At 37.6% G+C, this 14,283-nt stretch overlaps 1 protein-coding gene across 4 annotated transcripts in view; it reads right to left on the reverse strand.

Moving 5' to 3' along the window:
- Positions 1–14,283, reverse strand: part of CBFB (core-binding factor subunit beta) — a 49,231-nt gene that overhangs the window by 31,357 nt on the left and 3,591 nt on the right. For 3 of the 4 annotated variants that reach the window (XM_067302661.1, XM_067302662.1, XM_067302663.1), the window contains exon 3: positions 12,785–12,901. The exons of the other annotated variant lie outside the window; for it this stretch is intronic. In XM_067302661.1, coding sequence (XP_067158762.1) covers positions 12,785–12,901 — 117 coding nt within the window. The remainder of the gene's footprint in view (positions 1–12,784; positions 12,902–14,283) is intronic. 4 annotated transcript variants of the gene reach the window in all.

Genomic DNA, 14,283 nt, shown 5'->3' on the forward strand with positions numbered 1-14,283 from the left:
CATAATGCAGTATTTTAAGATTACAAAAAGCAGTGGAAATAAAAATTCTCTGTAAGGAACAAATTATCTTAAAGAAAAGAATTTGCTGAATTACAAAATATCCCATGGACTGCTAACGGCCTGTACTAAAATTTTAATAGCAACAAGTAAAACAAAAATAGCTGAGCACAGAGCTAACAAATTTAACTATTATTTGCAAGGTTTTGCTGTATATAAGCAATTAAAATTGTTGTTTAAGATTTTAAATTTCAGTGGTTTTCCTCCTGTAGAGCAATATATCTCTTGTTCATATGAGTTCTACTTATTGGAACTTATTAAGATATATTCAAAACCTGAAGTGAATAAGGGAAGTTGCAAATATGAATTAATTTCTCAGAAAAGTTTTTAGTTTAGTCTGACCTTTCTCAAAATATAGTATCTGCCAAATTCAGGAAGAATACTTATTATGTTTTTAAAAAAGTTTTAGGCTGGTAAATGCTTTTTCCCCTCCCTCCACAAAAACCCATGAGTTTATATATGCCTATTTATGTATGCTAATGACAAATGTGATTAAGATGCAACTCTAAATATTAACTTCAGGCATTTCACTGTCAAGAAAAATCTCAAAAAACTTCTGCAGTAAGTTCCATTTCAGAACACCGACAACACAACTACCTATTTTAGTTCTAATTATAGAAGGAAGTGTTGGGATAACAGTGATAGCATTCCCTTAGCATTTTCCCTCAGGAAGGAAGCACTCAGATTCAGAACTGAAAAGCCATCTCAGAAAATACTTGCTACAAATTCCCAAATTACATTTCCTAAAGCAATCTTCAAAGCAAAAGCTGACAGTCTGCTACTATGCACTTTGGCCAATTCTTAAGTATGCTTACATAAATCACCTGGTTTTATTATCAATAAAAGTAAAATTTGGGTAAAAGTGTCTGGATAAATAAAACTCAGATGTATCATTGAACAGAGCATCATTCATTTTTAAAATTCTGTGTAGTACTCAAATTCCTGCATGGACCCCATTAAAAATTTCTTTGTAAATACTATCAGAACTGTGACAAAACTTCTCTCAACAAGCTTTCCATGTTACTGAGATACTCTGCTGATGTTTTCAGTTTTGGTTTCCCCAAACATCAAAATAAAAGTAGATTTTTTTCCATTAGACTGAATTTACAAGTCACTTAAAAAAATTGATTTTCATTTTTCCCATGGTTAGCTAAATTAACTATGCAATTATGACTCCCTTTCCAAAGCAGATCAACATTTCATTAGATTATGCAGGTTACTGCTTTCAATTAACTAAAAAAAAGTCATGTATGAAGCACTAAGGATGTCAGAACAAACATGATTAACTTCTGCGAGACTACAGCATCTTACTCCTGGATTAAAATCACTAATCAGTACTTAGGTTCAGAAGTTAGCAAAGAAAAACCTAAAATGCTATTGCACTGAAAAGACAATTTATTATTACTGAATAACGAGGAAATAAATCTGCAGACAACTCCCACAGTTCATCTTTCAAAAGTATTTCAGTTGCTAGACTCAGCAGTAGACATACGCTACACTTGGCCAAAGCCACCAAAAAAAAACCAAACCGAAAAGCAAGCAGGTGGCTTGTTGTTTTAGCAATGTCACTACAAAGAAGTCTATGCTTCCCAATGTAAAGTGTGTCTCATGCTCAGGCTCAATCCATATGCCTCCAAAAAGGTAAAACCAACCACACAGTTGGAAAGGAGTCAACAAAAATGCAAGGAGCAGAACGTAGGGATAATCAAAGGCAAGTACATTCTGGGGTTTTCCCCTATGGAACTTTAGAGGCTCTTTTTTCATTACATTTTTACTACTAGATTCTACATGAGAAAATGGCTGGATTTTAAATCTCCTCTGCCAAAATGGCATGCATTAAAAAAGACCCAATTTTTATTATAACTGGGCATAACATTTGAAAAGAATAATGTTGTTGCAGAAAGGTATTACAAGGCAACTGCTGCTGTCCTGCTCTAAGTCTGCATACATGCAACCGACAAATGCTTACGTTCACAAAACAAGCCAACTAACACCGACACATACTGTTTTCTGCCACGTTGACAGAATATATTTTCCAGACAGAAATTTCAAAATTAGTGGGGAAATTGGTTCTTTTTCCACACTTTCAGAAAGTGGTGTAACAAAAAAATAGTTGTAACTAAATATTTTAAAGAGGGCTTAGAAAGAGAGCTTTAAACACATAGACTACACCATGCTACTTGAGTGCAAATAAAACCCATAACCTATAAAGCACAGGTTCAGCAGAGAAATTAAATCTACCAACACGGTACCATTCTGCCCCTACAGGTCTTGTAAGTGGGCAAGGCAACCATGCCTGACAGCTGGTGCTACGACACACATCCAGCACCAAACTACTGAAAAAGTGTCCTTATTCTGCACTGTTGGTTCCAGAAGAAGCCAGCACACCTCAGAAATCACAGTTTACCAGTAACAACTGCAACAGCACTGTGGTCCTACAGCAATGAGATACACGCCTGCACCTCAGCTCTTCACGCAAAGGTTCTCCTACAGCTGAGATGTGAAGGATGTCAAGGATGTATCAGGCGCATCGGTAAGAAGAGCTGAGGGGAGCTTTGAGACAGCTCAGGGGCAGGACGCTGCAGCAGCTCTGCAGAGGCCTCGCTGCTTTGCTGAAGACCACGCTGGGCTGGCCGACCTGTGTCCCATCCAGCCCTGCTCCTGGGGGCGCAGCCCTTTCAGGGGAACCAGAGGTTGAATGCAAACGAGCCGAGCTACTGATGCAGTTCAAGAGCCACAGACGGACTGTCCTGGCAATACTCTTTGCAAAGGCAGGGGGAATATGATGCAGACAGGCAAGGAAGATAAAAAGAAGAAAATCTGTTCTGAATGAGATAACTAGTGCTATCGCCTGCTGGGGAATGAAGATTATTTGTTCCAGTTTCAGGAATGGTACCTAATACTCTGTTAAACCAAATTTTCAGTTTAAAAATACAGAAGTGCATAATGCAAATACACTCACGAAAGTACCCAATTTTGACAATACTGGCAAGCAACCAATAAAAACCAATCAGGAACTACCTCGAACAGGACAAGGGCAAGGAAAGTTACCTCTTCTGCCCTTTTGCCATTATGTTCTCGAGCACTTTGACAGCCTCATCATTCCCACTTAAGAAGGATTCAAGTATGGAAAAACTGAAGAAATCCCCACAAATTACACAAATAAGCTCCATTAAACTAGGCCTTACTGAGGAAAGCAGAAAAAGGAAAAGGAATAAAAGCAGACCAGATGTCCCCCTATTTAAAAATAAAAATGAACCAATAGAAGAACTGGCAAACCCACAAAGAAAGTTAGTTTTTGTGAGACTATCTGCACTTGAACATAAAGAAGTAAGAGAGACTACCCTGTTTCTTATTAACTAAAACTGACATGCAACTAAGTGAGAAAAACTAGGATATTTGACAGAACAGACATAAGACCTTCTTGTGTGCTGGGTGGGGTTTTTTGCTTTTGTCTTTGTTTTTTTGGTCATTATGCTCCAAAGTTGTCCTGAAGGAGCCACAGGATCCACAGCACTTGAATTCCTTGGCTTTTTTGCTGAAACCACCCAAAGTACCAAAGTACAGTGACAACGGTGGCTCCTTTGCTATCTGGACCATTTCTCTTCCCCAGAAAATTGGCTTGAGAAATGTTCTCCATTTCCACAGAACAAAAAACAAAGGAAGACAGGCGTAGAATTCAGCGGAGGCAGAAAGGGAAAGGAAAATGGGATGTTATAGATGCAAAAAGATTAGAAAAGGCTGTAAGTTCGACTAGTTTCAAACACAGCTGAATCAGGTTCTTCCACTGAAATTAAGCACATATGGTAAACAGTGCAGTTAAGAACTAATACATGAACATGAATTCAACAAGTCACACTGCATTAAGCCTTAAATTAATGCAATTTATTCATTTTTTGTCTTTTGTATACCATAACAACTACTTAGTTTTCATCACCCAATAAAATTTTATGGTGTCAATTATTCTGTAGAAGACTATCAGCTTCTGCAGAGAAACATCATTAGCAACATCTAGGAATCTTCTTTAACAGAAAGTAGCACTTTCAGACATATTTTTAGTATCAAGTTCTCCAAACAGCCAAATTCCTGAAAAGTATACAAAGGTCAGTTATAAACATAATACACAATTTCAGTTTTGGTTACTCAAAACTCTTATGCACTATGTATTTTTATCCTCTATAACCCACCTACTGATTAATTTTCTTGAAGTTCAAAAAAAAAAAAAATCATAGCTGATAAGAGCTAGGCTTCCTCAAAAGCCCGAGTCTCAGGTTCCAGACAATCAGAAAAGGGCCCCCAAAAAAAACAAAACAAAAAAACAAAAACAAAATCCCAACCCCCACACTGCTTCTCTGAATGCTTTGGTCAAGAAAGTACCATCCTATGTTGCACCAACAGTCTGTAAGACTATGTGAAGCAACCAAAATATCAGGCTTCTGGTATGCTGTAACTGCAATGCTGATATTTTCCTCAAAGAAAACTTGTTAGGCTACTAGGATATGTAATTGCACAACAGGGTTGCATATTCAGATTCCCCTTGTTTGAGTCATCTGGATGTAAGTTCATTGCCCACTGTCCCTCCTAAATGAAAATGCTTGCCATCAATATCCTAATGCCCCCCCAAATCAGAGAAGCATGGAAGCTTTATGAAGAAATCCCAAAACACTCTTTAGTAGCATGAGAAAAACGCACTACTACAGTTATTTTGTTTTGTCTAGATGCCTTCCTGCCTCAGTTTTCCTGTTCTGAAGCATTCTTTAGGCTTATCAGTTTTAACAACAACAAAAAAATCCAATATTGCCTCTACCAAAGAATTTTTTTAAAAAAAATACTTTGGCCAAAAAGAAGCTAAGAATTTCTTCTGGTAACCTCTAATCTGTTTTGTCAAATGATGCTCACCCCTCCTCGACCACCATCAGGAGATATTTCACCAGGAGATCAAAGTCCCTATCAAATGTTCTGTAGCTGCTTTCTTCCATGGATTTCAGACCAAAAAATATCTGAAATGCATGACAAACAACACTTTGTCCTCAGTCACTCCATTTCAATGGAAAACTAAAACATAGCAACCTTTACAGTAAAACTCATGCCAGGTTCAATAACTTCTGCCACCTTCCATAGGTTTTATCTTCTATATCTATACTGAGATGAACAGATAAAACAAGTTTCATACCAAGAAGTCCCACAACTAAAGAGCTACTGCCTACAACTGTTAAAGCATCTTAAATACAAAAAAGAATGCCCAAGTTCTACATAGTCTTCCCAAAGAGCCATGATTTGGATCCTGCGTACAAGTCTAGACATTAATGAAACACGGAAAATACATGGATTTTTTTGCTTAGACAGATCGCAGCATCAACTATTGCCCAAAAGACGATCCTTTTATTAGCACTTGTATGCACTTGGAATAGTGGTGGTCTGCAAGACAGAAGTCCTCATTTTTTCCATATTATTGTCACAATATACACTGTACCAGGCCAGCTTGTTAAAGCATCAAATATGCAATTATGTAAGCCAGTTATCTTATTTTGTTACTTGCCCTTTGGACAATAAAGCTTGAAGAAACATTTCAGTAACTTTCTGAAAAATAACAGTTTCCTGCAGCAAAGGTTTGGACATCTTACTGAATACTTTTGGAAAACATGATGTATTAAGTGATTTGCACAAAGAAACAGACAAATCCTCAACAGCAGCCTTCTTGCTTTTCTCATTCATTTATAAGAAGAACATAGAAGCATAACGTCAACAACTTTGCTTAGTAAGTAGAGACTGATATGCAAACAAAAGATTCAGCAATCCAAATGTCTGGATTTCTTCCAGTATCTATGCTGCAGGGATCTTAAGCACCGCTTTCATCCACACAACACTCATCTGTCCTTACGTATAGCTGGTTCCCAAATGTAAAATTTAGCTCACTAACTTGCTCTGGTTTTGTTCCTCTTCTGACAAACTTTAGGAGGCTGGTATTAGTAAATGTGAAGTCTTGTCTATACAACTGTAATAGAAGCCTTCAGACCACTGGAAAAAGCTCAAGGTAACATATAAAATATGACTGAATAACTGCTTCTACAACATGTAATAAAAGCTAATCCAAAACAGGCGTACTGATGGCAGATCTACAGTATTTAGGCTCTATGGAAAGGGTTGACAGGTAGGCATCACATGAATAGCACAGAAATACTGTAAGTATTGCTCATAAGCTCCGTTTCAAAACGGCATAGCCGCTGTGTGCACCACAATGCCTGAACAAGGCTGCAAGCAGTAACAAAAGTATTTGGAGGATGGGGGGAAGCACGAGGATTAAGGGGAAAAGGCTGTGGATACTTGTCACATGAGAGCTGCCTGGTGTGACTCACGCTCTCATGGAGGAGGGCACCCAGTGATAAATCAGTCTTCAGCAACAACTGTCCGAATCTCGGCCTTTGGCTGCTTGCCAGCACAGGACAATACGTACCTAATGAGCTACGAGCTCTAAAGATCTCTCTTCCCAAAGATCAAGCTCCTAACTGTGAAAAGTATATAAACTGGATGCAGATATAGGCATTTCCCAGCTCTGTGGGAAAGTGAATAAGCAAAGATATGCTATGACTACAACTTCAAAGCGAGTTTCAATTAAATAGCTTTCCTCTATGCAATAGCTGGTCATAATGAATACCATCTCAAAGTATCCAGAAAAAACAAGGAAAAAGGGTATCTATACTTTGTAGAGGACCATAAACAAAGAAATGATATCTGGGGAAAAAAACAACGGAGCAGTCTCTGCTTAAAGGGGGAAGGGAAAAAAAAAAAAAAAGACAAGACATCTTAAGCACAAATACAACGATAAAAATCTAGAATCACAAGCATCCCTTAAAACCTACTATTTTGCTCCGATCACGTAGATGCCTGGATGGAAACTGATCAAAGGGACCATCCAGGAAAGAGGATTCTTCTTATTCTCTCTGCCTTTCCAGGACCCCCGTCAACACCTCTTAAACAAAAGACATTAAGCTGCTCAGCCAGGCCTAACCTGGATACAGCACCAGGTTTATCTGCTGTCAGAATAAAGACTGACTTTTTGTTTAAAGCTTACAGGAAGAGAAAGACGTAAAGAAATGGCAAAAGTGACTGTGGGCTTCATCAAGGCAACACCACTTCTCTCGGCTGAAGCAGGCAAAAGCACCTCAAAGGGCCTGGGCATACAGACAGTTAAGCAGCTGATGTCCCTGCACTGACCACTAGCTGCGTTTTACAGAAGAATCTTTCTGGCTGTCCCCGTTACCACAACATTTTTGGGTTGTGGGTCATTATGGAGAGCTGAATAGGAAGCTGAACAGTTAAGTTGAAGCAACATGGCCAGACCAAGAGCAGCAGATATTGACACCAAAGATTTCCAAGGCAGCCTAGAAAAGGGTTCTCAGAAAAAGCACCAAAACTGAGGACAGGCACCAGGCAGATCTCACCAGTTCTGCATTCCTGAAGTAAATCGAGAATAAACCAGAAGAGAAATTTTGTATCATTCTGCTAGCACAAAGGGGGAGAACAACAACTCAATAAAAACCTGCTGCCAAAACATTGTTTTTTTTATCCACCAGTGGATTAAGGGACTAACCTAAAAAACAGTCAGGGAGTCTGCAGAGCTACACAATGAATCTCAGCCTCCTGAGTTTAGATTTGTGAAGCAACAAGACTGTTCTGCAAGAGAAACTGTTTATGAGCAGGACAGTTCCTGGGAAACAGAACGTCCTCATCAGACGCCCTCACATATTAGGAGGCAATCCACAAAGAATGCACAGTCCCCCTTAAATGTTGACATTTGCCAGGTTTTCACCTATATTGTACCTTACATGCCCATGCGTCCTCCCTATGTATGAATGGCTCTGTGAACTTCGTCAGGTGACACCCAGCTTCTCAGGGTCATAGCACTAAGTGTCTCCAGAATGATCCTAAACAGAGATCTTCACAAGAATTTGAAAGAGCATGAGATTACTACAGATTAATTGAAGGACAGAGTCTTGATGACTGTTAACACCTCAACTATTAGATTATATGCAAAGATAAAGTGATGACCACGGGCATCTCACGGTTGAGTTTACCCTATGGGGTGGCACAACACAATATGATCTTTGATTAATATTATGGCTCTAGCATACATTTTTTCTAAATTCGTAGCATCAGGCATCCCTTCCCACAGACCTAGAAAAATATTAAACCAAAACCCCTTTTGTCCAGGAACTAAACTCAGCAGCCTGCAGGGTACACATGCAAGAAATCCTGCTAACTGTGAGAACATTTCAGATGGTGACAAAGCAATCTCTATGTATTAACCGTAAATACTGCCAGACTGAAAATACAGGAACTTAAGGAACATGGCTCTTGAGCACTACAGTGGAGATAAACAAGAGCTGGAACTGTAAATCAGTTTCCCAGACATCCTTTTTCATTCAGAAGTGTACCAAAAAAAAACCAAACCCCAAACAGACTAACAAAGAAAACCCAAGGAAGCTGCTAATCCAACTTTGCTTGAATGAATTAAGACTTTCAACCGAATTCTGCAGAAAGTAGTGTGGACCAAAGACAGTAAAAGCTCCAGTTTAAAACACGTTTGTACAGGTATTCAGACATTTCTCATAAATTAAGTCTTCGCTTTCCAAACAAACACTGGGATTTTATTTTTGACTGGTAATTACATTTGCTCAAAAACCAGAGCAGCCAATACAGCTATCCCAATAATATGTGACAGTTTATTACCAAAGTCAGAAAAGAAAAAGCTGATTTGGGTACAAGTCTTAGTTATCAAGCTGTACAACTAATTCTGGTGGAAAAAAAGGCCCCAAAGCAAAACCAGGTCTGCTGAATGGAATTTAAATTTAGCTGCTTTCTTTCTCACCACTTTTTTTTTTTTAAACTGTTGTGGCATCTGTACTGTGATAGAGATTCTCTGGTTTCTCATATTCATCTGAGTATTTAACATCAACTGCTTATAGCCAACAAATTTCCTAGCTGTAACAGGAAAAATAGTGCATGAGGAGAAGCTCAGCATCTTCGGAGGAAGAGAACTGAAGTCTAGCATTCTTTTAAAATGCATTCTGCTACTTTAAACCATTAACTTTGTTCTAGCCTTATCTAGTGAGTAGAAATCCTAGCTACATCACACGTGTCATACCAGACACACTGAATCAATTTATACCACGTCCGACGTGCCTTCTTCTGGAATTTTGGAGTTTATAGCATATTATACTGAAATAAGCCTGTGTTGAAGATGCTGGTTTATGAGCAGCTGCTGCTGAACAGCAGACAGGAAGTTAAGCTGCACTAGAAATGAGATGGAGAATAGTATTAGGAAGGGGAGGGGAAGTAAAATAACTTCACACGCTTCACGAGGGGTCCTGTGTGTAGTAACTGGTCAACTTATTTAAACAATAAAAAAAATACCTGAGAACTAAAATGCTTTCAGGTAAGAAAGACTACAGCTAGATAAAAACCTCTAAGAAACAAAAAACAGGGACATTTTATCTCACATTAAAAGATACACAAAATGAATGAAGCAAAGGAAGCTGATCACACTGCTCTTAACAAAACAAGGGGACGCCCGACAAAATTAGATTTTAAAAAGCAGTGAGGGGAAATCTGTCCCCGCATATACATGCTAGAACCTGACATAAAAATGAAAGAACTTCATTAAGCACAACAAAACTAGCCTTAGTAATTAATGACACTGGTGAACCAAGGGGAAAATAAAATCCTGCAATTAATTCCAGGGTTCAAGTGATGTGAGATTTCAGGCAGTAGCTTACACTGCAGTGCCTGCCTCTGAATTTCTTAGTAACTTCTATTTATTTTTATGTTTAAAAAAGAAATGGACATGAGCTGACAATACACAGGATTAAGAAGCCTTCGTACGATTAGGAGGTCCAGAAACACAACAAACAGTTTGAGCCCCCTGCAACCGCCCGACAGGGTCACAATGAAATAAAATGTTCTATTATTTTACAATCTAGAGAGCTATTTTTACAGATGTTTGTACTTTTGCTAAGACAAACCTGAAAAATTGCTCAAATACACAATTAAAGGATGCATATTTGCTGCATGTCAAAGATAGCACAATGTTAAAACCATCTTAAAAAATATTAAATTTAACATATTTTTTCTACCCATCTTCTAAGCTTAGCACTTAGCTATCCAGTTCTTGAACTAATGAAGACAGGGTGTCCACTAGAGGCCTACCCAGCCACCGTGAACACCAGATATACAAAGTTCAAAGGCAAGCTAAGCCTAAGAAAAATCCCTCACCTAAGAAATATCAGAATGGAAAATAATAATAATAATAATAATAATAATAAAAAATCGAGCCTATGAAGTAAATATTCAATTTTATTCATGGAATCCAGGATTTCATGTGCATTTGCAAGGGTGGTTCTCCCTCTAAAATGCAATCATTAAGAAGCAATTCTAGCAGATGTGGCATTGGTTATCTTGTTAATCTATGTACAAAACTGCTTAGGCACAATAGGGACATACTTAAACTCTGGATAAACTATTCCGGGCCATCACTTGCTTAGCCAAACACTTAAGCAGAATTCCAGAATAAAAATATTCTAGTGCTGGTAACTCTATCTACATTCTAGATCTCATACTAATGCCTAAAATAATAATTAACTGACAGCTCCCCCCATAGCCTTTTTTTATTCATATAATTAAAAACATGCCTTGCTGGCTTAAATCCAGTGATGAACAAACACACATTATGCACTGCCTCAAGAATCAAAGCTCATAAAACAATGTTGCACAGAGCTACAAAAATCACATGGTGTTGAGTTAAGAGACTGCCGAAGCCTATGAAAGAATTCTTAATAAAACTAAGTTACAAAAATCTACAGAGAACAAAATCTCAGACAATTCAAAAGATAAAAAAAAGTGTGATAACACAAGAAACTCCCATCCTGCTTGCTTCTCCTCTGAAATTATGGGAGTGGCTTACTTTCAAGCAAGCTCAATTCTGTGCAGAACAAGCCTGCATTTGCATGGGCTTTACAGAAGTAAAGTTAGATCACAGCCGTGAGGTTTTGATTTGTTCACATTAGAGTATAACACTATTCCCATTTACTAGTTTGACCACCTCTAGCCTGATTCAGATGAAACATTCTAAATGTATAGCGAAGCACTCTAGAATTTACTGTAAACACACATAAAACAGGGAGTGGCATGCATTAATGAGAGTCATGTTCTATTTTAATACGCAACGTATCTACCAGGTTCCTACGTGATTAAGACAACACAAGAAAATGGATGAAACAGCTCAGTACTTTAAGAATTCACTCAGCGAAAACAAAGTTTTAAAAAAAAGCATAAAGGTAAATAAAATTATTTTTGAACTGGCAAGAAGAGAGACTACAGCCTTCTTACATGTTACAAGAAAAATTCCTCATTCAATTGTGAGCCAGAATCAATATTTTTCAGTAAGAGCCAGATTCAATTCTATTTCCTTAGCAAAGCAGTCAGTACCCAGCATAGCCAACTTCACTCCTTCTCCCCCAATCTGTCAGACTTCTGCAAGCCTCACAGGACTAGATGGAAAATATTTTTTCCAAAAAACTCATTAACTTGAATTCCAAATACCATATCTGCCCCTCAAGTATTTTTTTTCCTTCCTTTCAGGCTTTCCTACTATAGGAAATATTTATCTTCCACCTAGCAGCATTTAAAAGACCCAATATGCCATTAAAACTGAATATGTTTCAAATATTTCCTCCAGCCTTTTAAATTTGGTAATATTAGCTTTTACTTATTACCAGAATGGGCAAAAACTTTCAGGCAGAAGCAAGAGTTTTGAAGTCTATTAAAATCTTTAAAAAACAAAACAAAAAATGTTTCAGACTAGTTTCTGTATAAAAAAAATGCTAAAGGGGCTTAAATCCTGGTCCAAACCTACTGAGATCAGCAGAAAGACTCCTACTGACTTCAGTCATCACTGGATCAGTCCCAGAGCATTTAAGTAGCATAGACAGGACACAACATCTACATTTTTAAAGGTATGCCTTTCCTGTAAAATAAAACCAGTCTTAAGTAGTTCCAGTAACTTTATTCTGATCAGATTAAGCAGGGTTTCTGACTTTAATCCTGATACAGCTTCTCAGTAATCATCACTATGTCTTCAGGGAATTCTAGCTTTCGATATCAGTTCATGGGACAACTCTGGGTGGGAAGGAAATCAGAAACCAGTTTTGAAAGCAATGCTTATTCTATATTACTGCTCATGATGAAACTGTAAAAAAAAAAAAAAAAAAAAAAAAAAAAAAGAAGCCTTGTTCCACTAAACAGCAAATCGAGCGTTTGTAGTATCAGCTAACAATCTAACGCCCAAAGAAGTAACCTGTTCAGAACGCAAATTTTCATTAGTCCAACAATTTGTTGGCTGAGGTCTAATTTCTGTACCATTCTAGAAGCATCCACAGAACACTAATCCAATTTCAATTGCTCCCCCAAAGTTTTTTCATGGTATGATGGCAGAAATCAAGTTCTGTTCCTGAAAATAATAAAAAAGCCACCAGTATTGCCCGTGTATCCCTCCAAAAAATTAACATGCTTTAAAACAAAGTGCTACTAGAGTTTATCGTACCAGCATTCAATTGTACTCATACAACCCAGATGTGAAGTACTATTAATTTCACATCATTCATGCAGTCCATATTAATAAGACCATAAGCACAACATAAACATTTTTCAGTTGCAACAACTTCCTTCTTACCTTGCCTCCTTCTCTTTCAAAGTCGACATATTCCCGGGTTGGTGTCTGTCGCTGCTCCCCCTGCCAGCTGGCCGGAAAAAACTGGAGAGACAGATTGGTTCCTGTGGCCACAAAAGCCTTTTAGAAAAATCAATACAAACAGGATCAGGGAGCAAGACATTACATAAATTATGCAGGCAGTCATTTATTTTTACATCAGTTTATGTCTTAAGCCAGGCAGCATAGAGAATACTTAAAGTCAGAAACATGCACTCATCATTTTTCTTAAGTATTAAGTTACAAACATCTGATTCCATTTTGACAACATTTGCCATTGGCTGCTTCAGATATAAAATACAACATGGAATCAATACTTCTTTCAAATCAGTTTTGCTGACATTAGAATCTGTCATTTCAGTTCTGTCTGGATACCCTATACCAACTTAGTACTTGAAGCACTAAAAATTGCTTATGCTTTTTAAAGAGCTTGCATTTCTCTAAAAGTACCTCTGAAGGAAAAATGAACTCCCGATATCTGTTACTAGGGGCAACTTTTTTGAAAGAAAAGCACTCGGTTCTTTTCACAATCTATTTACACTTAGACAAATACTTATCTGAATAGAAATGTATTTATTCCTATTTCATTGTCTGTAGGCAAATAAGCATCCATATACAGCTCTACATGCCATGCATTATTAGACATTACAAGACATGTAATCCTGTTGCCACATTAAGACACCAGTGAAATACAGATCGGCAGATGTTGTGTCAATGAGAATAGGTAGGAACAGGAATTCTTTTACTTGCACCCTTTTCTAAAATCATTAAGAGGACTGACTTAAGCCTATTAGAAAAAGTGTACGTTGTTTTCAAGTAAATAATTTGCTACTGTCTCAAATGAAAATAAGATCAAGTTTTCTCTATAAGCCCTCCGCATTTATTTGTACATCTCACAAAATCAAAGGGGGAAAAGAACACCAATATCTAGATGTGGAATGAAAAAAGTAGAGATATTTGAAAGCAGGATTCTGTAGATTCACAGCATTTCTGTTCTGTGGTACACTACAATGTGCCCTATAAGCGTGCGAATACTCAAACACACTGCCAGAATACAACTATACTCAAAATCTTACTGTCAAACAATTTGTTGCAATCAAATAATTGGATTGATTACCATGATCACTTAGATTTAAATGGTCATTAATCCAGAATACAGCTTTTCTTGAAAGCTACATAAATACTACTCTAATAGCTGGAATTTCCTGACAAGCAGATTCCTGTCAAGCAACCCAGAATTCAGCAACTTCATGGTATAAATATCACTCTACCACTATCTATGACACAACAGCTCTATATGTCATTTAAGATCGTTCCGGTCATCGTACTGCAACATTGTCACAGGACTAATATCTCCCATTTTGAAAGTAGAAGTGCTTTGTGGGGGGTTTGTTTGTTTTTTTGCTTTTTTTTTTTTTTTTTTCAAAGGGAGACTAATACTCTGCAATCAGGTTCCACTCCAG

Source organism: Apteryx mantelli, chromosome 10, assembly GCF_036417845.1.
Source record: "Apteryx mantelli isolate bAptMan1 chromosome 10, bAptMan1.hap1, whole genome shotgun sequence".
Lineage (NCBI taxonomy): Eukaryota > Metazoa > Chordata > Aves > Apterygiformes > Apterygidae > Apteryx > Apteryx mantelli.